The 26,438-nt window shown below is 37.6% G+C and overlaps 1 protein-coding gene across 3 annotated transcripts in view; it reads left to right on the top strand.

The window, feature by feature from the left end:
* PLS1 (plastin 1) overlaps positions 1 to 21,240 on the top strand; it is a 128,412-nt gene extending 107,172 nt beyond the window's left edge. For all 3 annotated transcript variants that reach the window (XM_059688263.1, XM_059688264.1, XM_059688262.1), the window contains 4 exons: positions 11,152 to 11,285; positions 11,722 to 11,845; positions 19,085 to 19,209; positions 19,459 to 21,240. In XM_059688263.1, the coding sequence (XP_059544246.1) occupies positions 11,152 to 11,285; positions 11,722 to 11,845; positions 19,085 to 19,209; positions 19,459 to 19,594 (519 nt within the window). In that variant the 3' untranslated portion in view covers positions 19,595 to 21,240. The remainder of the gene's footprint in view (positions 1 to 11,151; positions 11,286 to 11,721; positions 11,846 to 19,084; positions 19,210 to 19,458) is intronic.
* The last annotated feature ends 5,198 nt before the right edge of the window (positions 21,241 to 26,438 follow it).

Below are 26,438 nucleotides of genomic sequence, written 5' to 3'. Positions count from 1 at the left end.
TTAAAAACTATCTCTAGTTGACTAAATGGAAATATTACCATATTCGTGGCTGAAAAGAACAAATATTATAAAGATATTAAATTTTTTCAATTTAACTTTTAGGTAGAAAATAATTCCAGTTAGAATGCTAAGAATTCTCCTTTTGTATATACATGAGCATTTATATATGTGTGTTGGGGGGATGCAATTTACAGTGTAATTCTAAAGTTCCTTGAATAAACAGGCCTACAGCATAAGAGAAAATAAAGGTCACTACATAATACTAAATATATTGATCCAACAAGAAGATATAACCATGGTAAACATGTGTACACTCAATATAGGGGCACCTAGATATATTAAAAAAAAACTTCTAGAGGACTGTAAGGGAGAGATGGACAGCAATACAGTCATAGTAGGGGACTGTAACAACTGCTGACTCTACTGGATAGATATTCCAGACAAAAAATTAACAAGGAAACTGACTTTAAATGACACACTGGATCACAATGATTTGATTGACATTTATAGAACATTTCATACCAAAGCTGCAGAATATACATTCTTCTCAAGTGCACATGTGTCATTTCAAAGATAGGCCACATATTAGAAACAAAACAAGTCTCTACACGTTCAAGAAGATTGAATCATATAAAGCATCTTCTCAGATCACAGTGGAATGAAATTAGAAATCAACTACAGTAAAAACACCCAATAACATTCAAACACAGGGAAGCTAAATAGCATGTTATTAAACAATGAATGGGTTACCAATGAGATCAAGAAAGAAATAAAAAACTTCCTGGAAATAAATGAAGATGAACACACAACAACCCCAAATTTCTGGGACACAGCAAAAGCAGTCCTGAGAGGGAAGTTCATAGCACTACCAGCCTACTTCAAAAAACAAGAAAAATTATTAATAAACTAACCCTACAACTTAAAGAATTAGAGAATAACAATGAAAAAAACAAATTAAGTAGAGGGAAAGAAGTAAATTTTAGAGCAGAAATAAATGACATAGAGACTAAAAAAATAAAATAAAATAGCCCTGGCTGGTTTTGCTCAGTGGATAGAGCATCAGCCTGCAGACTCAAGGGTCCCAGGTTCGATTCTGGTCAGGGGCATGTACCTTGGTTGCGGACACATCCCCAGTGGGGCGTGTGCAGGAGGCAGCTGATCGATGTTTCTCTCTCATCGATGTTTCTAACTATCCCTCTCCCTTCCTCTCTGTAAAAAATCTATAAAATATATATAAAAAATAAAATAAATGAAACCAAGAGTGGTTCTTTGAAAAGATAAATAAGATTGATGAACTATTAGCCTTACTCATCAAGAAACAAAGAGAGAAGCCCAAATAATATCAGAAATGAAAGCAGTGAAGTAACAACTGACACCAGAGAATACAAAGGATTGTAAGAAAATACTATGAACAATAAGCTGGACAATGTGGATGAAATGGATAAATTCCTAAAAAAATACAATCTTCCAAAACTGAATCAGGAAGAATCAGAAAACCTGAATAGGCCAATAACAACTGATGAAATAGAAACAGTAATAATAATAATAATAATAATAATAATAATAAAGAACTCCCAGCAAACAAAAGCTCTGGTCCGGATGGCTTCACAGGGGAGTTTTACCAAACATTCAAAGAAGAACTAACACCTATCTTCCTCAAAGTATTCCAAAAATCCAAGAGTAAGGAACACTTCCAAGTTCTTTCTATGAAGCCAGCATTGTCCTAATTCCAAAACGAGATAAAGACACTACAAAGAAAGAGAACTATAGGCCAATATCCATGATAAACATAGATGCTAAAAGTCCTCAACAAAATTCTAGCAAATCAGATCCAGCAATATATTAACAAGATCATACACCATGACCAAGTAGAATTTATTCCAGGGATGCAAGGGTGGTACAATAGTCATAAATCAATAAATGTGATACATCAAATAAACAAATTGAAAGACAAAAATCACATGATCATTTCCATTGATGCAAAAATAGCATTTGACAAAATCCAACACCCTTTTTGATAAAAACTCTCAGCAAACTGAGAATAGAGGGAGCATATCTCAACCTGATAAAGGCCAGATATGACATTCCTACACCAAACATCATATTTAATGGGCAAAAACTAAAAGTGTTGCCCTTAAGAACAGGAACAAGACAGGGATGTCCTCTTTAACCACTTTTATTCAACATAGTACTGGAAATATAGCCACAGTGATCAGATAGGAAGAAGAAATAAAAGGCATCCAAATTGGAAAGAAGGAAGTAAAACTCTCATTACTTACAGATGACATGATATTGTACATAGAAAACCCTAAAGACTACACCAAAATACCATCATTTGGCAATGATGCATTTAATAAAATTTAATATCCAAAATATACAAAAACTCATACAACTTAACAAAACAAAGACAAACAATCCAATTTCAAAATGGGCCAAGGACCTAAATAGTTTCCAAAGTGGATATTCAGATGGCCAAGAGACATATGAAAATGTTCAGTTACTGATCATCAGAGAGTTGCAAATTAAAATGACATTAAGGTATCACCTCATACCTGTTAGAATGGCTGTCATCAACAAATCAACAAATGACAAGTGCTGGTGAGGATGTGGAGAAAAGGGAACCCTAGTGCACTGCTGGTGGGAATGCAGATAGCTGCAGACACTATGGAAAACAGTATAGAGTTTCCTCAAAAATTAAATATGGAACTGCCATTTGACCCAGTGATCTCACTTCTTGGAATATAACCTAAGAGACCAGAAACATCAATCAGAAAGAATGTATGTACCCCTATGTTCACAGCAGCACATTTTACAATAGCTAAATCTTTAAACAGTGCAAGTGCCCATCAGCAGATGAGTGGATAAAAAAGCTATGGCATATTTATACCATGGGACACTATACAGCAGTAAAAAAGAAGAAACTCTAACCATTTGCAACAGCTTGGAGGGACCTGGAGAGTATTATGCTGAGCAAAATAAGCCAGTCAGAGATAGACAAGTGTCACATGATCTCACTCATATGTGGAATCTAATGAACAAAATATATCCTGAGACATAGAAGCATGGAACAGATTGTGGAATATCAGAGGGAAGGTGCAGTGGGTGGATGGGTGGGAAGAGATTAACCAAAGAACTTTTATGCATATATGCATAACCCATGGACACAGATAATAGGGTGGTGAATTCCTGGTGCAGTGGACAGGGGTTGGCTACAAGAGGCCAATGGAGGAAAAGGGGACATACGTAATACTTTCAAAAATAGCAATTTAATTTTTTAAAAAAACAGACCTAAATCTTTTTAAAAAATATTTTTAAGGATATTGAGGGAGGAGCTCAAAAATATTTTTTTAGAAAATATTTTTAAATTATTATAAAGCTAAAGTAATTGAAATAGTTTAATACATATATAACAATGGAATGGATTAGAGTAGCCTAGAAACTGATCCTAAAATACATGTAGTTAATGTATGATAAGGTGCTTGCTAAAATCAGTAGGGAAAGGAAGGATCATCCAAAAAATGATGCCAAAACATTGATTAACTCTTTCATTAGGGAAAAAAGTGATCTACACCAAAATAAATTCCAATTGTGTTCAAGGTAAAGACTTAAAGGGTTAAATATAATAAATAACACTTAAAAACAGATGAATGAGACAAACAACAAGTATTGATAAGGATATGGAGAAGGGGGAACCTTGTGCACTGTTGGCGGGAATGCAGATTTGTGCAGCCACTATGGAAAAGAGTATGGAGGGTCCTCAAATAATTAAAAATGGAACTGCTTTATGACCCAGCAATTCTACTTCTGGGTATTTATCCAAAGAAACCCCAAACACTAATCTGAAAGAATATATGCACCCTTATGTTCATTTTAGTGTTATTTACAATAGCCAAGACTTGGAAGGAACCCAAGTGCCCATCAATAGATAAATAGTTAAAAAAGATGTGATACATTTACACAATGGAATACTACTCAGCCGTAAAAAATAATGAAATTATACCATTTGAACAGTATGGATGGACCTAGAGGGTATTGTGCTCAGTGAAATAAGTCAGTCAGATGTGTTCCACATGTGTTCACTTATATGTGGAACTTAAAGAACAAAATAAATGAACAAAGTTGAAGCAGACTCAGACACAGAGACTGGACCAGTGATTGCTAGAGGGAAAGGGGATTGGAGGACTGGGTGAAAGAGGTGAAAGGATTAAGAAATAGAAATTGGTAGTTTCAGAATAGTTATGGGGATATAAAGTACAGCATCTTATCTAATAAAAGAGAAACATGCAAATTGACCGTACCTCCGCTACACTCACAGGCCACACCCACCAGCCAATCAGGAGCGGGTATGCAAATAAACCCAACCTAAATGGCTGCAGCCACGGAGCTGGAGCAAACAGGAGGCTTGGGTTGCCCCTGGCGATGGAGGAAGCCAAGCTTCCCACCTACCCTGGCTGGCTGTGGGCTCTGCTCAAGGCTACAAAGTTTCAATTATAGAAGATAAATAAATCCCAGATACCTGCTTCCAGCCACTGTGGCCTCTGCTCAAGGAGGGTCTGGGAGCCTGGGTTGCCCAGAGCTGTGGCCAGCCTGCAAACAGCCATCAGCCCCTCACCCAGGCTGGCCACACCCTCATGGGGTGAGGGTCCCTGCTGGGGGGCTTAGCCAGCCTGTAAACAGCCATCAGCCCTTCACCCAGGCTGGCCACGCCCCCCCAGCAGGGACCCTCACCTCATGGGGGTGTGGCCGGCCTGAAAACCACCACAGGCCCCTTGCCAAGGCCACCCCATGCCCAAAGGGGACCCCCACCCTGATCCGGGACACCCTTCAGGGCAAACCAGCTGGCCTCCACCTGTGCACCAGGCCTCTATCTATTATAATAAAAGGGTAATATGCTAATTAGACTGGGAGACCTTCCAAGAGACCTTCCGGACGTTCTTCTGGACAAAGCCATGGTGGCAGGGCTGAGGTAGAGGCGGTTAGAGGCCAAGAGGGGAGGGAAATTGTGGGTGATCAGGCTTGTGGGGGGCAGGGTTGTTGGGGGTAAGCAGACCAGCAGGGGGGGCATTGGGGGAAAGCAGGCCATCAGTGGGGCTCAGTTGGAGGTGATCAGGACAGCGGGGGGCGCAGTTTGGAGTGAGCAGGCCAGCAGGGGGGCAGTTAGGGGTGAGCAAGCCAGTGTAGAGGGAAGGTGGGGGCGAGCAGGCAAGCAGGAGGGGCCATTGGGGGTGATAAGGCTATTGGGGGGGCATTTGGGGGCAAGCAGGCTGGCGGTGGGGGGGCAGTTGGGGGCAAGCAGGCCAGCAGGCAGAGTGGTTAGGGACAATCAGGCAGGCAGGCAGGCAGGTGAGTGGTTAGGAGCCAGCAGTCCTGGATTTTGAGAGGGATGTCCAACTGCCAGTTTAGGCCTGATCCCTGTAAACCAGCAGTAGGACATCCTTCGAGGGGTCCCAGATTGGAGAGGGTTCAGGCCAGGCTGAGGAACACCCCCTCCCCCATGCATGAATTTCATGCACCGGGCCACTAGTAGGGAATATAATAAAAAATATTGCCACAACTATGTATGGTGCCCATTGGGTATGGAAATATCAGGGGGAACACTATAAAAGTATATGATTGTCAAAGAATTTAATTACTTAGACTTCATGTAGGACAGTTGGCAGGGATTGGCAATGTTTTTTGATTAAGCCAACTGCTAGATGGTGGTCAAACTAATGTTTTTAAGAGGTATATATAAGGCACATGGTCAAAAATTGTTACTAAATATGCTATACACTTGAAACTATTTTTTAAAATATATTTTTACTGATTTCAGAGAGGATGGGAGAGGGAAAGAGTTATAAACATCAATGATGAGAGAGAATCACTGATTGGCTACCTCCTGCACACCCCCTACTGGGGATGAAGCCTGCAACCCAGGAATGTGCCCTGACTGGGAATCGAACCGTGACTTCCTGGTTCATAGGTTGACACTCAATCACTGAACCACACTGGCCAGACTACACCTGAAACTATTTTAAAATAATACTGAATGTATCTGTAATTGGAATATAAAAAATGAAAGTTGTGCTTGACATTTACAACTCGAAGCAATGTGCTATATTTTGTGCATTTTTTATAATTAAAGTCTACACACACAGACAAATAAAAAAAGGTGAATTACTATCTACTCTTGGAATGGTAAAGAAATTTCAAAGAAATAAATATATAATAGATTACATATAAATTTTAAACTTATGTATATAAAAATAAACACCATAAGCAAAATTAAAAAGCAAAGATAACAACAATAAACTTGGAAACATGTTTTCAACAAATATGACAGATAGTTAATATCTATCTATATTTATTTATCACTCTATCTATCTATCTAAATATCTATCTATCTATATATATATATATATAAAGTCTAATATGTAAAGTATCCCCTTGGGAGTTCGACTGGGAGACTGTGAGTTCAATCACACACTATGTCGTGCGTTGACCACCAGGGGGCAGCGCGGAACATGGTGGGTGACCAGCATAGGCGGCTGGGCACTAAGGGAGCGAGGGAAGGAGGAGGCGGGGAGCAGGGAACCTGATGGGCCCTGATCACCAGCCGGGCCTAGGGACCCTATCCATGCCTCTAGTCCTTAACATATAAATAGTTCATACAAACAAATATCTAGAACTTGATTGCTATTACTAAAATTATAATAGCAAAATAGGATAGTGAAGAATATGAGTGAACAATTTTCAAAACAAGAAGATGGGTAATACACAATCAATATTTTTCATCCACAATAGAGAAATGCAACTTAAAATAAGAAACATTTGGGCCAAAACCGGTTTGGCTCAGTGGATAGAGCATCGGCCTGCGGACTGAAGGGTCCCAGGTTCGATTCCAGTCAAGGGTATGTACCTTGGTTGCGGGCACATCCCCAGTGGGAGATGTGTAGGAGGCAGCTGATCAATGTTTCTCTCTCATCGATGTTTCTAACTCTCTCCCTTCCTCTCTGTAAAAAAATCAATAAAAACATATTTAAAAAAAATAAAAAGAAGCATTTGGAATGCACTGCACCCAGTGTTAGAGGAAATGCTCATTTGCGTAACCTTTCTGGATTCAGTTTGGTAATACATTATCAGTAATCTTCAAAAAGTTCTTTAATTTAACAATTTCACGTGTTATCTGTCATTATGAAACAATCAGAAAGACAGGAAGTTGTGTGCCAAAATACTCATCATAGCAATATTACAGAGCAAAAAATGAAAACAATGTAATTGTTCCATAATGGGTTAATAAATTAGGGTATACACATAAAATGAAGTAAGATGTACCATTAAAAATAGCATTTTTAGGTCTTAGCCTGTTTGGCTTAGTGGATATGGCATTGGCCTGTGGACAGAAGGGTCCAGGTTTGATTCTGGTCAAGGGCACATGCCGGGTTGTGGGCTAGATCTCCAGTAAGGGGCGATCCTGCAGGAGGCAGTGGATTAATGATTCTCTCTCATCATCATTGATGTTTCACTCTCTCTCCCTCTCCCTTCCTCTCTGAAATCAATAAAAATATATATTTTTTTAAAAATAGCATTTTTAGTATTTTACTAATAGTGACATGGAAATGAGCGGGATAAAATATGGCATATGTATATATGAATCAAATTTGTTTAAAATACACACAGAGAGACATGCATTCAAAAAGGACTTCTTCAGATTTCTAGAATAAATATGTATTTATAGTCTTTATACTTTAAAAAACTATTTTTAAAAATAAGACAAAGAGAAAACATGTCATATTGTTAATGATATATATTCATATTTTTCAGTATTTCTAGTGGTTTGACTTGCCTAAATTTTAAATTTTATTTGATTTGTGTATGATTCTAATCGTGGAAGTAGAATTCAGAAAATTCGTTAACTAATTTCAAATAAGTTTTTTAAATAAAATTTTTATTTTATTTTTTGCATTTATTATTTTTTAATCTTTATTGTTGAAAGTATTAGATATGTCCCCTTCCCCCTATTGACCTTCATCGCCCTATTGTCTGTGTCCATGGGTTATGCATAAATGCATACAAGTTCATTGGTTTATCTCTTCCTGACCACACACCCTCCTCTGCCTTCCCTCTGCGGTCTGACAGTCTGTTAGATGCTTCTATGTCTCTGGATCTATTTTTGTTCATCAGTTTATGTTGTTCATTAGATTCCACATATGAGTAAGATCATGTGATACTTATTTTTCTCTGACTGGCTTATTTCACTTAAATAAAAATTTTAGATGCAAAATATAACAGGAAAACAAAAATTGAACTAGTCATTATACCTGGAATTTTTTATGTTAAGCATAAGGTGTCACAAATGAATCATAAGTGGGGTGCTTCTTTTAACATATACTAGCTGTTTATAGAATGAAGCATAAAGCTTGAAATAAATTTAGTGTGTTTAAAAAATAAGTTCATTATTTCTTCAGTGTTTCTTTTCCCTTGGAATCCTGCATCCCATTATGTAACTTTTCTCATTTTCCAAATGATTTAAGCTTTATTTTTGTCCAAAGTATTTGAAGTGCTTAGTAATCATTTCTTCTATTAATGCTGTGCTCTCAATTTTTTTATTTTTTGCTTTCTTTGTGTTCATTCTTATCTTTAACAGGGTCTTCATCTTTTAGCCTGACAACTCTAGGCATTTCCAAGGCCCAGTTCTTGCCCAGTGCTCTAAACTTTGTATATTTTTATCTTCAGAGTGCAGATTCATTTTTAGGTGTTAAGTACTACCATAAATATGGCTTACTTCTAGGAACCTAATTTCTTATTCTTTCTTTAGTTTTGTTTTCAAATATTAAGTTTTTTGCCAAATTTGAAATCAAATGTTGCCAAAAAATAGAACACATCCTTTTCCTTATGCCGGCATCCATTTCTAGTTTTCCTTTCATTGACGGTCATATCCAGTATCTTAGGCCTCTAGACTAGTAATTCTGACCTTCTTTCTCACCCTTATTCCCCTCAGGAAATTTGCCAAACTATAAAACAAATGGTCTTTCATTGAAACACATTTTATATTGAAGTGCTTATTACAATTTGCTGGAAAAGTCTCCTAATGAAATGGGTGTCAGTCGAAAATATGCTGGTTTTTATCTCTCCAGTTCACACTGTTACATAATCAGAGCTCTGATGCTATTTTCCATAAATTAGGAATTGGTTCCATTTTTAAAAATCTGTGTATTTCTATAGCATATACTTCTAGTACACAGACTAAATTTATAATGTAATATGACTAGTAGGAAAAATAAAGAATGTTGGAATATTATTTATTTCCAGAAAATGAATACATATCAAAGATTTTATTTAACATACTAAGGGAGCCAAGCAGATATTACAGCAGGTTCAAAAGAATTTCTTGCATTTTTATTTATAACACACTGACTTTTGGGAATTTGAATTCTCTTTTTTAAAGAACAATACCCATTTATTTGTGCAAATTCTATTATTGTGAGGTCCCTTTCTCATCTTTTCTGGAAATGTTTTCTTATTCATAGAAAAAGCATCTGTGTGTCTTCAGTTGAAATGTTTTCCAATGAGGCTTCAACTAATTTGGGAAAGAAAATCAGGAGAAGCCAGTTATACTATATTTCTTAACTAAAGTTTACTTTATTCTAAAAAGTATTTAGTACACACATTTTTAGTACTGGTGATACATTATAAGATTATAAGAGCTTACAATTTGGGTGGAGAAAAAAGACTCCTTAAGAATATATATCCTATATAATAAAGAGGTAATATGCAAATTAACCCTCACATCCTCACAAGATGGCTGCCTATGACCAGGCCAGCAGGGAGGTTAATGAGGGACGACCAAAGGACTGAATAAGCAGGCTGCGTGGGGCGACCAGGCCGGCAGGAGGGTTAGTGAGGGACAACCATACGACTGAACAGCAGGCTGTGTGGGGCAACCAGGCTGGCAGGGGGGCCGTGAGGGGTGATCAGGCTGGCACAGGGGGCAATTGAGGGTGACCGGGCCAGCAGGGGGGACAGTTGGGGGCAACCAGGCTGGCAGGGGGGCAGTAAGGGGTGACCAGGCCAACAGGGGCGGCAGTTAGGAGCGACCAGGCCGGCAGGGAGGGGGCAGTTGGGGGCGACTTGGCTGGCAGCAGGAGGCAGTTAGGGTCGACCAGGTAGGCAGGCAGGTGAGCGATTAGGAGCCAGCAGTCCAGGATTGTGAGAGGGATGTCTGACTGCCAGTTTAGGCCCGATCCCCGGCATTGGGCCTAAACCAGCAGCCGGACATCCCCCAAGGGGTCCCGGATTAGAGAGGTTGCAGGCTGGGCTGAGGGGACCCCCCCCCCACACACAAATTTTGTGCACCAGGCCTCTAATGTGTGTGTGTGTGTGTGTGTGTGTGTGTGTGTGTGTGTGTGTGTGTGTGTGTAAATAATTTACTTGGTATTCATTCATCAGATTCTTACTGTAGGCAGGGCACTGTGCTGGGTCCCGGCCTCTGTTAGGGAAGAGTATGATACAGATTTGCACATATTATAGTTTTTGCCCTTTAAAATGAGCTTATGCTATGGTTAGCAAAGAAAGTACATCAAATGCTAAGTATAAGTATATGATGATACATAAGCATTATAAAATAAGCAGTATTGGGAGTTCAAACATGGGATAGATTATCATCAGCTGGTACAGTTAAGGTTAAGTTTTTGCTGAAGAAAGTGAGTTAAAAGGGTAATTTCAAAGGATGAGAAAGATCTAGATAAAAAATATCGGAGATGACTTAGACTCTTAATGAAACAATTTCTTCTCTATTCCTTAATTTTAAGTTTAGGCAGAACTATATTTATTATCTCTATTAATGGAATGCAGGAAACATAGGTTTTTAGTCAAAGATCTGCCATTAATAAGCTTTGTAATCTTGGATAGTCAAGACTTTTAAAGTAACAGAGAATCTTAAATTTTTCAGTTGTTCATCTAGGTTAACCCCTCAGTGCTTTTGATATTTTCAACTATAAAGTTGGAATAATTAATTTCTTAATTTCACTGCATTATTATGAAATGAAGTTCTGTAATATAAATTTAAGGTGTCATCATAGCTATCTTTCAGATGACTGAACTAGTTTGGCAGATTCAAGATATATATTCTTTAAAATTTGTTTTTATACCAAAACTTTTACTTACTTATAGATTGAAAACTGTAACTATGCAGTGGAACTTGGGAAGAATAAGGCCAAATTCTCCTTGGTTGGCATTGCTGGGCAGGACCTAAATGAAGGAAATTCAACACTGACACTGGCATTGGTATGGCAGCTAATGAGAAGGTAAAGGCTGCGATGTTTATAGCAACACTGTGGATTTCTTTTTAAAAATCCTTTGAACTAAAGTGTTAGTTCATTTGGAAGAATAACAAACACAGAATAAATATACTACAAAAATATTAATTTTTAAATGATTGTTGATACTATATTCTTTGTAAATCCTTTTTTAATAGTGGATAAATCTCTAGAAACAATCACTATTCTTAAAAACTGCGTTGAATGGAGTTGTTTTAATTTTTTTAATACCAGATAGTAGTTTTTGTTTCTCATTACTGAGCTTTGTAACTTTGGATTGTAACTAAGTGCAAAAACCAGCTTAAAATTAAAAATAGTTGTTAGAATTGAATATTTCTTAAATATTTATCTAAATATTGATATAAATGACGTGGGAGCAGATTTCACCCCTTTCAGTCTCAAATATACATCTTTTCTGTTACAGGTACACATTGAATGTGTTATCAGATCTTGGAGAAGGTGAAAAAGTCAATGATGAGATTATAATTAAATGGGTCAATCAGACTCTTAAAAGTGCAAACAAAAATACTTCTATTTCCAGCTTCAAGGTAATCAAAGCTATTTTAAAAATTTTTGGTAAGAAATTAAGTGTAGGAATAAACTTTATTGAGAATTACATTGGTTTAGTTTCAGGATTACATTAATGTTATATCTCAGGATCACAATTTGTGAGCTTAGGCATAATAATTATTTGGCATGTGTAAACCAAAACTGTACAGTGTGAATTCTTATATTTTTGATTCGTTGTCCTATTGAGTATAAATGCAGGTTAATGTTATCAAATTCTGATATTCTAATCTTAAAAAGAAATAGAATAGAGCAATAAAATAGAATTGTCAGATGAAAAAGAAAGCTAAAAAGCCATTGTTTATATAGGATCTGTAATGTTTTGTGCTCCCTAGCAGCAGTCTCAGAATTGTATTGACATCATTTCCAAGGCATAACAGAGCCAGCCAAACCAATTCAAGTGGGAATTGAAAAAACTGGTAGGAAAAGAAAATCTTATCATGTGGCTTCATAATGCTCACTTCCAAGCATTTGTGGATGATTCATAAAGCACTCAAAATATAATTTGCACATGCATACCCACTAATTGTCATGCATTTCCATTGTTTTGCTTTTGCATGCAAGCTGATGTTAGCTACAACTAAGCATGTCTGCTTGTATCCATTCATTCAGTGAGCCTTGTGTTTGTAATTTCATTATAAGTGAGAAATCAGCAATTTGTATTTTTGTAATAAAATAAGAGTGCAAACAGATGAATCCCTAAGTTCTCCTAAGACTTATCTATCCATCTTTATTCTCTTCTTTGCCTTTGCTCTATATGTTTAACAATATTGTAGAGTAGAAGAAATGTCAGAAATTGATAAATTCAATCTTCTCATCTTTACCTAAACTGAGCCCCAAAGTGGTTTTAATAGGATAGCTCAGTGATCGGCAAACTGTGGCTCTCGAGCCACATGTGGCTCTTTGGCCCCTTGAGTGTGGCCATGAAGTTTCAATCGCACTGTACGTGCGCGCCTGCACGTGGTATTTTGTGGAAGAGCCACACTCAAGTGGCTGCAGTTTGCCGACCACTGGAGCTGGATTTTGGCAGAGATATTGTCTGAGTCCTGGTGGTTCAAGTGTGTATTTTCTTTTCCATCTTGGAAGGAACTAATGACATTGAGTTTTTATTGTTGCTTATTAAAAAAGAATTTCAGTCCATGATTTGTCTTTTTACATTTTAGACATAAAACACAACATAGAAATGTAAAATAGGAAAGGAGACATGTAAAATTCTCCAATTGACAGTCACTCATTAAAATTGTTATACTGTAACTTAATGCATTTGTACTTTAATTTATAAAAAAACAATTTGTGTATAATCAAATAAAATACAGTCAGAAAACATTTAGGAACAGATTAATAAGTTTTTATTGAGCTTTTGCCAGTAACATTTCTAGGCAAAGAAGAAGATATAGAATATAAGAAATTATTTAGCCCTCAGAGTGTTCACCATTTACTTGAAAGGCAAATTTGTATAACTGAGAAGGTAATGATATTATACTCATTAATTAATGCAACTACTATTATGGATAAATCTAACTGATCATTTCCAACTGAATGGTCAGTGAAGAGTGATGAAGAAAGTTGGATTTGATTTGAGCACCATGGAGAGGAGGGATTTGAATTGGTGGAGAATAAGAGTGGTGTAACAAGTTAGAAGGGGTCCATCTTGAATAAAGGCAAGTCTGAGAAGGTTAGGAGAAATAGTTTGGCTAGAGAAGCAGGTTCCTAAGGGATACAATGCAAGATATAGGCTGGGTTAATATTGTGGAGAAATCTGGCCTTAATAAAGAATATTGGTAAGGGCAGTAATGTAAGAAGAGTGACTATTTTAAGAATACTGTTCTGCCGAAACCGGTTTGGCTCAGTGGATAGAGCATCGGCCTGCGGACTGAAGGGTCCCAGGTTCGATTCCGGTCAAGGGCATGTACCTGGGTTGCGGGCACATCCCCAGTGGGAGATGTGCAGGAGGCAGCTGATCGATGTTTCTCATCGATGTTTCTAGCTCTCTATCTCTCTCCCTTCCTCTCTGTAAAAAATCAATATATATATATATATATATAGAATACTGTTCTGCATGTAGTGAGCAAATGGCTGGAGGAAGAATAGTTTAAATCCAAGGACATTATATAAGAAGCTGAGGCTGAACTCAGGTATGAAGTAAAGGATCTGGAGGTAGGGTGGTCACTGAGAATGTTAAGAATGAATAATATTTGCTATTGTAAAAGAATAGGTATGATTTGGCTTCTTGATTTAGGGAAACACTGCAGAGATTTTTCAAATCAGGTTAAAACTCCTGATTTGAGGGCCTGGATAAATGGAAAACAAAGTATAACAAAAATGGGGATGTCATGAGGTTCAGCTGCTTTCTGGAAAAGAAGATGAATTCAGTTTTAAGCTTGTTGAATTTGAGGTAATTTTCAGGAAGTGAGGAGCTGGATGAAAGGAGATATCAAAACTGGGAATACAGCCTGGCTGGTGTTGCTCAGTAGTTGAGTATTGACCTATGAATCTGGAAGTCACGGTTCGATTCCTGGTCAGGGCACATGTCCAGGTTGTGCTTTCAATCCCCAGTAGGGGTGTACAGGAGGCAACCAATCAATGATTCTCTGTCATCATTGATGATTCTATCTCTCTCTCCCTCTCCCTTCCTCTATCAATAAAAACTTAAAAAACAACAACCGGAAATACATACTTGGTGATCAGTTGAATAGAAGAAATAGTTGAGAATGGGTGCACACAAGCTCTTTAAGGGAGAGAATTCATTGAGAAAAGTAGACTTGAGAGTATGGTTTTATTTAGCACTAGGCCGCAGAAACATACTGTGGAAGTGCTTGGCATTTAGTAGGTGCTTGACATAAAACTCTAGATTGTAAATAGTTAAGAAATTCGGCAGTGAATGCTAAAAATAGTTGGGGTTGGAGAGGTTTTTTCCAACTGTAGAAGGCATTATAATTGAAAGCCATAAGTAGTACTAGCAAGAACCATAATTAAGTCAGTGCTATACCTAGAAATTTCAGAAAAGTCAAGTTTACCCTTTTTAGTTATCAAGTAATTTTCCCTCACAAAGAATATCAGGAAGCAGTATATTAGCCAATAATAATAATCATAATTGCCATTTATTGAGTTCTATGTGTCACTATGTTAAACACTTTACATATTATTATTTCTTTTTTCCACAACTCTATAAATAAAAAGATGAGCATTAGAAAAATTAAATAACGTGTCCACTGTCATCCTGTATAATAAAAGCCTAATATGCTAAGTGTCTGGTCATCCATTCGACCAATCAAACCGTAATATGCTAATGATATGCTAAGGCCACTCAACTGCTGCCATGATGTGCACTGATCACCAGGGGGCAGACGCTCAATGCATGAGCTGCCCCCTGGTGGTCAGTGTGCTCCCACAGGGGGAGCTCTGCTCAGCCACAAGGCAGGCTGACGGCTGCCAGTACAGCGGTGGTGGTGGGAGCCTCTCCCGCCTCCTCAGCAGCGCTAAGGATGTACGACTGCAGCTTAGGCCTGCTCCCTGCTGGCAAGTGGACATCTCCCGAGGGCTGCCAGGCTGCCAGGCTGCCAGAGGGATGTCTGACTGCCAGCTTGGGCCCGATCCCCCAGGGAGTGGGCCTAAGCCAGCAGGTGGACATCCTCCAAGGGGTCCCAGACTGCAAGAGGGCATAGGCCAGGCTGAGGGACCCCCCCAAGTGCACAAATTTTTGTGCAGTAGGCCTCTAGTGTATATATATATATATATATATATATATATATATATATATATATAGAGAGAGAGAGAGAGAGAGAGAGAGAGAGAGAGAGAAATATGTGAAGTAATACTTGTGTTAATTAACTAGGTGGGAGGAATTCTTTCACAAAGTATAGCATCAAATTTACACTTTTAATATCTTACAACTTTGTCAGTTATACCTCAGAAAGCTAAAAAACAAATCAAAACAGTTTTTCCCAAACTTAAAAAAAAAACCCTCATAAATATGTAAATAAGTAATCAAAATACAGCACAATTAAGCCACTTGTCTGTTTTTGAGTCACCACAGAAATATTATGAAAAGCAAACACATAGAAATTATAATTTTATTATAGAACTAGAGGCCTGGTGCACAAAATTTGTGCACTCGGGAGGGGGGTCCCTCAGCCTGGCCTGCGCTCTCTCGCAGTCTGGGAGCCCTTGGGAGATGTCCGACTGATGGCCTCCATCAGGGAGTGGGCCTAAGCCTGCAGTCAGACATCCTTAGCACTGCCACGGAGGCAGGAGAGGCTCCTGCTACTGCCGCTGTGCTTGCCAGCCTTGAGCCCAGCTTCTGGTGCACTGACCACCAGCGGGCAGCTCCTGCATTGAGTGTCTGCCCCCTGGTGGTCAGTGCACATCATAGCGACCAATCATTCCGATGTTCGGTCGATGCATATTAGCCTTTTATTAAATAGGACTAGAGGCTTGTTGCATGAAAAGATTCATGCAATAGGCCTTCCCTTCTCCAGCTGCCAGCACCGGTTTTCCTCTGGCACCCGGGACCCAGGCCTTCGCTCAGGCAGGAGCCTCCTTCAAGCCTTTGCTGCCCCGCCCCGGGTCAGGCCACACACAGAACGCCTGCCGCCCCGGGTTGCAGATAGCAGGCCCAGATGGTGGCAGGGCAGGTAGGATGTCGCTGTCCCACCCTGCCTGCAGTATGCAAATTAGCCGCCATCTTTGTTGGTGGTTAATTTGCATATCATGTTGATTAGTCAATGGGAGGCGTAGTGAAGGTATGGTCAGTTATCATGTTTGTCTGTTATTAGATAGGATTATATAAGTGTTAAGTTTAATTTTAGGAAGTATAACAATGTACATCTAGAAAGCTTATTAAAAGTGTAGATTCCTAGCCCCATCTACAGACTCATTAATTTGAGTATAGGGATAAATTTGTGCTTTTAACAAGCACATCAGGTGATGTTCATGTAGGTGGTTTGCAGAATACACATTGAGAAAACAGGTGTGAGAATGTTTCAGAAATAGAGAAGATGACAAAAAACAGATCCCAATTACTACCAGGAGACAGACTGAAGGACTCTATTTTTATCCCTCTACTTCTACCCCCAAGTGTTTCATATAATAAGCATTCCTGAAAATGAAGAATATAAACTTTTCTAAAATTAAAAAATCAGTGGCTCCTAGATCATGACCCAAAGAGAGCAGACTGTTACTCTGTTTCACATACTTCAAATTGTTTCATGAAACATTTATTAAGAATGACATTTGGCTAGGAACTATACTGGAAGCTTTCACTTATATAATCTTAATATTCCCAGGATTCCTGTGACATTCCCATTGTAGTAATTAGGAAAGAATACTTTTGACTTCAATAACAGAAATCAAGTTTAAAGTGGTTTAAACCAAAGGAAAAGAGACAGAACAAGAGCAGAAATCCAAAGGTGTAGGATTGACTTCAAGGTTGGTTGAGCCAGTCACTGAAGAATGTCGTTCAGGACTTAAGTTTTTGTCCATCTCTGCTTTGCCATCTAAAGTGCCAACTTCACCCTAAAGCTGATTCTCCTCTTGGTCATAGGATAGCTCCTGATTACAGAGATGTTATCCTCTTATTCACATCCAGGAGGAGAGCTTGCTGGCTTTTCATAATTCTTCCTGAATAGTAAGGGACTCACTTTAAATTAAATTAAGCCCAAATTAAATTAATGGGACTTAGACTAGTATTTTTCAATGTGTGTTTATTATTCACTCAAGGAGTCTTTTTAGACATTTTCTTCCTAAACACCCCTTCCCCATGAAATTTTAAGAACATAGATATTATTATATGTCTGCTTTATACATGAAAGAGTAATTTGATCATCCCAACCTCAAAATGCATGGTCTAGAGACTAATTTAGGACACCCCTGGAACTGTGGATGGGATCAGCCTTCCTTGGAGCACATGTCCATGTGTGGGAGATATGGATACAGAGCAAAAATGTGAGTTCTGTTAGGATGAAGAAAGTAGTAAGGAATGGATTCTGGATAGGCAAACAACAGTGGCCACCATTCAAGCTGAGAGACAGAACAGATAATTTGTATTGGTAAGTGGTAAAATCAATTCAGACCAGGATTTCTAACTTCAACTGCAGTGCTGTAGCCACTAAAACTTAGTTATCCATTTTTAGTTTGTCTTGGAGGTAACGTCAACAATGAAGAGAATCTTGAGAGAGGCAGTTATGGATTCAAATAGCGATTCTGTACTTACTAGTACTGGTTGTGTGGAAAAATCACAGGAGGAGCTCTGTGAACTTTATATTCTTCATCTTTAAAAGAGAGATTATAATTTCTTGAATACCAGACTGTTAGAAGGATTAAATAAGCTAAACATGTAAAACAACAAGAAAAATGCTTTTGTAAATGTTAGTTCCTTTCCATTATCATTTTTTTTTCTTTTCTTTTTTTTTCTAAATATATTTTTATTGATTTTAGAGAGGAAGGAAGAGGGAGAGACAAAAACATCCATGATGAGAGAGAATCATGGATCGGCTGCCTCCTGCAAGTCCCCCACTAGGGATTGAGCCCACAACCCGGGCATGTGCCCTTGACTGGAATCGAATCTGGGACCCTTCAGTTCACAGGCCGACGCTTTATCGTCTGAGCCAAACTGGCGCAGTGGTCGGCAAACTCATTAGTCAACAGAGACAAATATCAACAGTACAATGATTGAAATTTCTTTTGAGAGCCAAATTTTTTTAACTTAAACTATATAGGTAGGTACATTGTTATTAACTTAATTAGGGTACTCCTAAGGCTTAGGAAGAGCCACACTCAAGGGGCCAAAGAGCCGCATGTGGCTCGCAGGCCGCAGTTTGCCGACCATGGGCTGCTAGGGCATCATTTTTCTTTTTGAAAAAATTAAGTAAGGCTTAGGAATTCATGGTCTAAAAATATATATTATTACTAGAACTTGCAAAACTATTTATTTGAAATTCATCTCCTACTCCCTTTCAAAAGTTGTTTATTTTTTACAGAATGAATACTGTAGTTAGCATACTTTAGTAATTGTCACATCCACAACTTCAGGAAGATGACAACTCTCTACACTGTAAGCTCTGTAAAGATGGGAGGGAAAGTGCATTTTCAATGATTTGTGATGTGTGCCAGTTGCAGAGAAGCTGAATGTTGAGTGTAAAGAAAGTTTATAAATTGCTTTTAGTTTTGTGGTTATGACCTTCTGGTCTGATATGAATTTTCATCTATTCTTTATTCTCTAGGACAAATCTATTAGCACTAGTTTACCTGTCCTAGATTTAATAGATGCCATTGCACCAAATGCAGTTCGTCAAGAAATGGTAAAGAGAGAAGACTTTTCTGATGAAGACAAGCTGAACAATGCTAAGTAAGCTTTTATTATTTGTATTAGAACATAGTGGCTCTTTAAATTCTTAAATCCATACAGGTGAGGTTAATATGTCCTTAAAATTCACATTTTTAAATACAACTTGTAAAGAAAATATGATTTAACTACTCATAACCTTAACTTTTTTGTAAAGTTAAATCTTATAAAAAATATTTCATTCTTTTATTAACGTATATTAAGTGAAAACACAGTAGATAACAAATAAGATATTTTTCTTGTTTTTTAAAGATACGCCATTTCAGTTGCTCGAAAGATTGGTGCCAGGATATATGCCTTACCTGACGACCTCGTAGAAGTGAAACCAAAGATGGTCATGACGGTGTTTGCATGCTTAATGGGAAAAGGACTGAACAGAATAAAATAAACATTTAATATGATTTTCTGCCACATTAACACATTGAATGCCTCACAGTTTACAGAATTCTGAAATGTAGTAGGTTTAAAAGCAAAGATTACTTGTATGCTCAAAACAATTGTAAAATTCATTAATGAATTCAATATCCTATTCATGCTAGCTAGAGTTTGTCGACCTTTTTGGATAACACAATTAATTTACTAGTATTTACTGATAATAGAATATGTTCATCATCAAGCCGATATTTTGCGATTAAATTATTTTCATTTCCAGAAAGTCTCATTAAAACAAGACTAATTTATTCTTTTTCATGGTTCAGAAAGATCAATACAAAATTTTTTTTTGCAAGTCCTGTGAAATGTATTTTGATTTGTGTTAATTTTAATCATAAATACATTAAAAGTCATAATTCAGTTTCATCACTTTGTTTTTTCCCTCTATGTGCAGTGGTCTAAGCTTTAACTTTTCTGTAAATTTCTATATTGTCTAAAACTTTTAAGTGATCCCATTGCTGCCACAAAAAACAAACAAAAAACTTTTAAGTGACAGGTATTGTTCTAGCAACATTAAATTTTTTTACATATGAGAACTAACTCCTGAAGAAATCCCAAAGTTTATTCTCTTAGGTAAGAAGCCAGAGCTTTTTACTTAAAACTTAATTTCAACTCCATTCATACTTTATATATGCTAGTTTGGTAATGACAGGCAGCATACATATGTTGGCAGGATGTTATTAGGGAAATATGTGTGTGTATGCACATATTTTGCACCGAATTACCTAAGTTTTCTTAAATGGTATGTATAATTGGTAAGTCAGCCAATCAATAAGTATTTATTGTGCCCCCACTGTGTGTACTTTTCAGTTTGTAGCTATTTGGTACATGAAAATTTCTTTTAGAAATATTCATTTTTGATGTGCATATGGTAATTTGTGACTGACTTCTTCCAGATATTTAGAGCCAAACATTGGCTAGAGGATTTCAAGATATGTTGATGCTATAATGTTAGCTTCATGTTACAGATGCTAATTTTGATCTCTACTGAAGCCCTAAATAATTTAGAACATGCCTACTGAATCTCTTTAGCAGAAAGTAACACAAAGTATTTTTTAACATAGAGCATTTTCATGTTTTTTTTCTGCAGCCTCCTACAAGTTGGCAGTGTTTGGTGAATGCTTGTGATACTTAGGAACAACTAAGTCTGAGAACTATTTTTGTCTGAATTTTTAGGAGTGGAGAGATTCTTTATTAACAGTTGAATTCAGAAATCTGCTTTATTCATCTTCCACTGTCAGTACCAGTGAAACTGCTGTGCAACAAAAATACTGTCACTTTATGTCAGTATGAATGAGAAGTCTAACTTCCCTTTTTACCATGTGTTTAGAATTTTTAACTGAAATTATGAACAGGTGGAACTATCAAGTATATTATTCTATAAGAGAGATTTCCTTTCCTTTTATATTTTGATGATTTTTCCCCCTATATGATGATTAAGATATGTTCTTGCTCTTTTGTGAGATTATTTAAATCATGTTTCCCCTTTTGATTTTTTTCACCATATATTTACTAAGTTATCTGATTTACATGAAATTTAGCACTCCAGGGTGTTCTTTTTCTCACAAAGTATATTTAATAAAAATTCTGTGTATGTACAAATGTGTCAGTATTTATTTTATTTAAATCAAAATATAGAACCCTGAAAATTATATATATAAAAGCCTGCCGCAACCTTTGTGGCAGTATTTAGGATCTGAAGGAGGGGCCAATGCACAAATGAAAATGCTATACAAGAAATATGAATTTGGAAGGCATTATGAGCCAGGTGGAGCCTCTTTTTTCAAGAGAGACACCGACTTCTGGCCTGGTCCACTATTTATTTACTTGAATACACATTTTTCCTTTAGCAATGCATACTGTCATATCAAGGATAAAGGTTGGTAAACAGTAAAAGGATTATCAGGTTAGGGAATTGCCTTGAGCCACCACTATCTCAACAGACGAGGTGCTTAGTGTCAGCCCTGCTAACACACAAGGTCCATCGGCCTTCTGCATTCCTTGGTGACAATATTGGCAAGCAGTGGCCTCTAACATCTCCCCCTTTTTGTTTTCTTAATAAATCTTGAAAAGTGTGTGCAGTCTGTAGGGCTTGATTCCTTTTAAGACTCTTCATTCCACATCTGCAGACTAGAAATAAACATATAAGCACAAGAATGAGACAGACAATAGTGGTTATGCTAAAAAGTCAGATGTAGGGAGATCCAATGAAAAAGATTGAGTTTTTTCATGACCTTTTTAAATTGCTTCCAGGCATCTAAGGAACTAGTTCGTAGTAGGCTCCTTTCTGGGCCATCAGTTCTTTATGGGTCCCCTTCTCAATCACCGTCCCCTGTGACATGACAGCAATGATATTCGAGTTCTGGATGGTGGACAAATGGTGGGCAATGAAAATGCAGGTCTGACCTTCTCTGGCTTTGTCCAGGGCACCCTGTACCATTGCACAACTGATGACTGCTAGCATGGCCAGGAAAACATTCTTAGGTGTTCTCAGGGTTCTTGTTCTGGACTGTCTTCTTTACCATCCCCCAGGTCATCTCCATACTGTTTCTCATCTGTATTGTTCTCCTCCCAATTCTTTATCTTCAACATGTTGCTTGGGGCTACTGCTATCTGTGGCTGGAGTAGTCGTTTGTCTGCAGGGATTTTCTGGAAATACCCAAGCATATCCTCAACCAAAGGTTAACAAAGGGTTGGGACCCTTCCATAAACCAGACTGAGGATTTTTTCATTTAACCAAACCATTTTCCTTTGGTTTATTCTGACACCAATGTAATGCCATAGGTGTCTTGCCATCAGCATTACAAGTGAAAAAATTTAAGATAATTAAGGCTTGGTGTAGTCTACTACAGAAGATTTCTCCAGCATCACTATTCTCCCTTTTTGTTTTTCAAGTTGGGATTATAGCCACTGATGTTGGCATTCTATAATGATGGTATTCCCGTAATGTGCCTGTTGTAATAAAGTATGCATTTCCTTTTCTTAAAGGACCAGGCAGGGTGGTATGAGCCCTGATATGAGTAATATAAAAGGGATATTGTCTTTGCTGTACAATTTGCTGTACCTGTTTAAATAATATAAATAGACTTTGGTCACTGAGCCATTTTAATTGAGCAATCTCGATTTTGTTTACCAGGCCAGCAGCAAAGGCAAAAATCAGAAATAATAAGAGGCTCTTGGAAATTCTGTAGTGCAGCCTTGATAGCCTCTAATTCAGTCCTTCGTATAGAAGTGTGACTAGTCTGGATGACTCAGTCTGAATCCATTGCACGATAAGCAGCTTTACCATTAGACAAAACATCAGTAAAAATAGTTTATGCTCCAGGAATAGGTTCCTGTCTAGTATTTTTTGGTATAAACAATAGGGGTGTAATATAAAAATTGTAGTGATTTGTTTTTTAGTAGGTGACAAGTAACTTCTCCTGAATATTCACTTATTTCAATTTGCCAATTTAAATTAGTCTGAAATAAGGTTTATTTTCTAACTTCATTTGTTCTTGGGTGTGGAGAGCAAATGACACTAGTTGGATTTTCTGCTATCAGTCTCCTTGAGTATATTGACATAAACTATTTACCCTTTGTTTAGGGAGGCAAAATGCAAATTATTTATTCTTTAAGTGTCCTTGGTTTAGGAAAGATAGGATTTACTAGATGGCCCCAAACCACTTGGCATTTATATTTTTTAGATGTTTGCAAACTGCTATTATATGCTGTATTTGCCATCTCACTGCTCGAGTGAGGTGAGCCATGAAATTAGAAAATGATTCTATAGGTCTTTGCATATACTTAATAAAAGCTTCCTTAGGATTCCCTAAGTATATTGAATAAATTTGTCATTTCTTCCTTAGAGATTTTTAGATACGGTCTTAATGTTTCCTAATAATTTCTATAAGTCATTTAAAGTTTTAAGGCAATCCTTTTGTATTTCTACCTTTTGAGGCCTAATATACTGATTTTTAATTACAGTTCCTAGCTATTTGAGGGGCATTTCCCTCTGTATTTTTTCCAAAGCAACCTCTAAGCCCCATTTAGGGAGTTTCTTTTGTAATTGGGTAAGCATTGCTAAAGTCTGCTTTTCCTGTGGGCTTGCCATAAATTGCTACATTAAAGATTTTGACTTTCTTTTAAGCAGAACAACTAACTTGGTGTCTTCCAGAAAAATAAGTAGGGGAGAAACATGCTGGCCAATACTGCAATGCACACATTTCAAGTAAAAGTAACTTTCTTTTTACTTATGGTGAGGCAACAGGCGTGGGGTGTGATCGCTTGGCTGGCCTGGGCCTCCCTCTGCAGGGTGATCACTGGCCAGCCCCATGATGGTGAGATTTAATGTTTGAATTAATGGTGAGGTTTAATGCTTGAATAATAACTTTTAGTTTACTTGGTAAATAGTAGTGGAAGAGATTTTAAAATTTCTTATTTTTAAGCTTAAATTTACTTTTAAACAGCATTCTTTTTGGCTAGTGCTCATTTGCGTATGTATGCAAATTTTAGTTTGGACTTTAGTAGAACCAGTTCCTCATAAAATATTGGCTTCACATATAAATGAGTTTATATGAGACTTTGATTATATTGTGAAAAGCTAACTTATTAAGTAATTAAAGTAGGCACCTTTATTGAAAAAGTGAAGTAAGCAAACTTATGTATTTGACCCATGAAGTACAGGAGCCACTCTACTCCCCCCCCCTCCCCCCCAGCCAATCTGAAAAGCAGGGCTGGGTGGGGGTCTGAGGCATTATGTGTTTTCCTGTTTTGAAATTTCACTGCTGAATATTCTGGTTTTGCTTAAGAAGTATTCAGCAACCTTGTCCTGCTAAGCTTAGAGGCCAAAACCTTTATAACATTTAAAATACCTATAATAATAAAAGTGTAATATGCAAATCGACCAAACGACCTTCCAGACGACCACACTATGACACGCACTGGTGCCAGGCCAGCTAAGATGGGTGCAATGCGATTGGGCAGGGGGCCATGCCATCACCCCATGATCACCCCGCAGAGGAAGGCCCAGGACACCGGCCAGTGATGCTGTGGCAGGTGTGCGGGGCTGGCCAGTGATCACCCTGCAGAGGGAGGCCCAGGCCAGCCAAGCGATCACACCCCACGCCTGTTGCCCACAGAGGGAGGTGACAGGTGGCAGGGGTGGGGGGGCAGTGTTGCACAGATGGCAAGCAGTGGTAGTGGTGGGGTTGAGGCCAGCTGCCAGCATCCTGGGGAAGGAAAGCCTCAATAGGCCCTGATCACTAGACAGGCCTAGGGACCCTACCTGAGGGGTCCCGGATTGCAAGAGGGTGCAGGCCGGGCAGAGGGACACCCTTCCCCCCCCCCCCCCCGCTGCACGAATTTCGTGCACTGGGCCTCTAGTATGTATATTAATAGAACACAGTTATTAATTTTTATTTGACAAAGCTTCTCACATGATTTCAAGTATATTAGATCGGCCTAATTTAGTTCAAAAATATTTCTCTTAAGAAGAGAGAATAAATCCTTGAATCATTCCAGGGCCCTTGAAATGTCCCAAAGCTATCTCTCGGTTAAAGTCTTGAAATTTAACTTGGAAAGACTATTAAATATACAGAACCCAAAGATTATTTTATCATTTTTTGTCATTCTAAAAGATATCAATTAAATTTAAACTGGTTTTAATATTAAAAATTTGGTTCAGACCATAGAATTAATCCTCCTTTTTAAAAAATATATTTTATTGATTTTTTTACAGAGAGGAAGGGAGAGGAATAGAGAGTTAGAAACATCAATGAGAGAGAAACATCGATCAGCTGCCTCCTGCACACCCCCCACTGGGGATGTGCCTGCAACCAAGGTACATGCCCTTGACTGGAATCCAACCTGGGACCCTTCAGTCTGCAGGCTGATGCTCTATCCACTGAGCCAAACCGGTCAGGGATAATCCTCCTTTTTTATCAGGCCAATAAAATATTATATACCTAGGTTGAAATTTTACCACATATAGTAGACAGACACACATACACATAAAGACTATAATATATTTTGAACTTCTAATTTTCAGAGAAAACGCAAGAATTATTTTTTTCAAAAATGAATTTCTATACTTCATGCGTTTACTATCACAACCATAATTTCTCCCAACTTAATTCGAACTTTTAACTCTTAAAGGCCTCAGGTGGCAAGTTAAATACTTAGCATTTTTCTGATTAGTAATATATTCATATTTTTAAGCATATATTTCAAATAAAGTACAAGACATATTCAATTAATAGATTCAAATCTATCCTTTAGAATTTTCATATGAGGCAAACTCAGATTAATATTTCAGTATCTTTTTATTTTAAAATATCTAGATATTTAATAATTTTTATTATTTAATTCTGCAAACTCCAAAGTTTTAAGTTACCAAAGACTTTGGAAAACTATGTTTAGTCATATATAATTACCACTGAAAAAGATTTACCATATACCCTTCATTTTAGTTATGTATATTTTGCCTTAGCAACTTTGAGATTTTAAAGCCAATTATTACTATCCAAGGTATTTTCCTTGGTAAATTCTGTAACAGAGATAACTCACTGGCTTTCAGTGGCTTTCATGTTAAAGTATTATTTTATTTTATTTTTCTTTATAAAACAGGAGTGCCCCCGGGATATGGGAGGCCATCTTGGAATGTGGTCCAATACTATTCAAGAACTGCCCTTTATCATGGAAACATTAATCTTGTTTCCCAAACACAGCCTGTATATTTTTTGTGTGTGTCATTTTTGCCATCTCCTAAAGAAAAACAGAGGCTGAGTTAAATTTTAAGAGATTTAGTAATTAACTAGAGG

Source organism: Myotis daubentonii, chromosome 3 (genome assembly GCF_963259705.1).
Source record: "Myotis daubentonii chromosome 3, mMyoDau2.1, whole genome shotgun sequence".
Classification (NCBI taxonomy): Eukaryota; Metazoa; Chordata; class Mammalia; order Chiroptera; family Vespertilionidae; genus Myotis; species Myotis daubentonii.
Note: the sequence above shows the minus strand (reverse complement) of the source record. Positions and strands in the feature narration are given on the sequence as shown.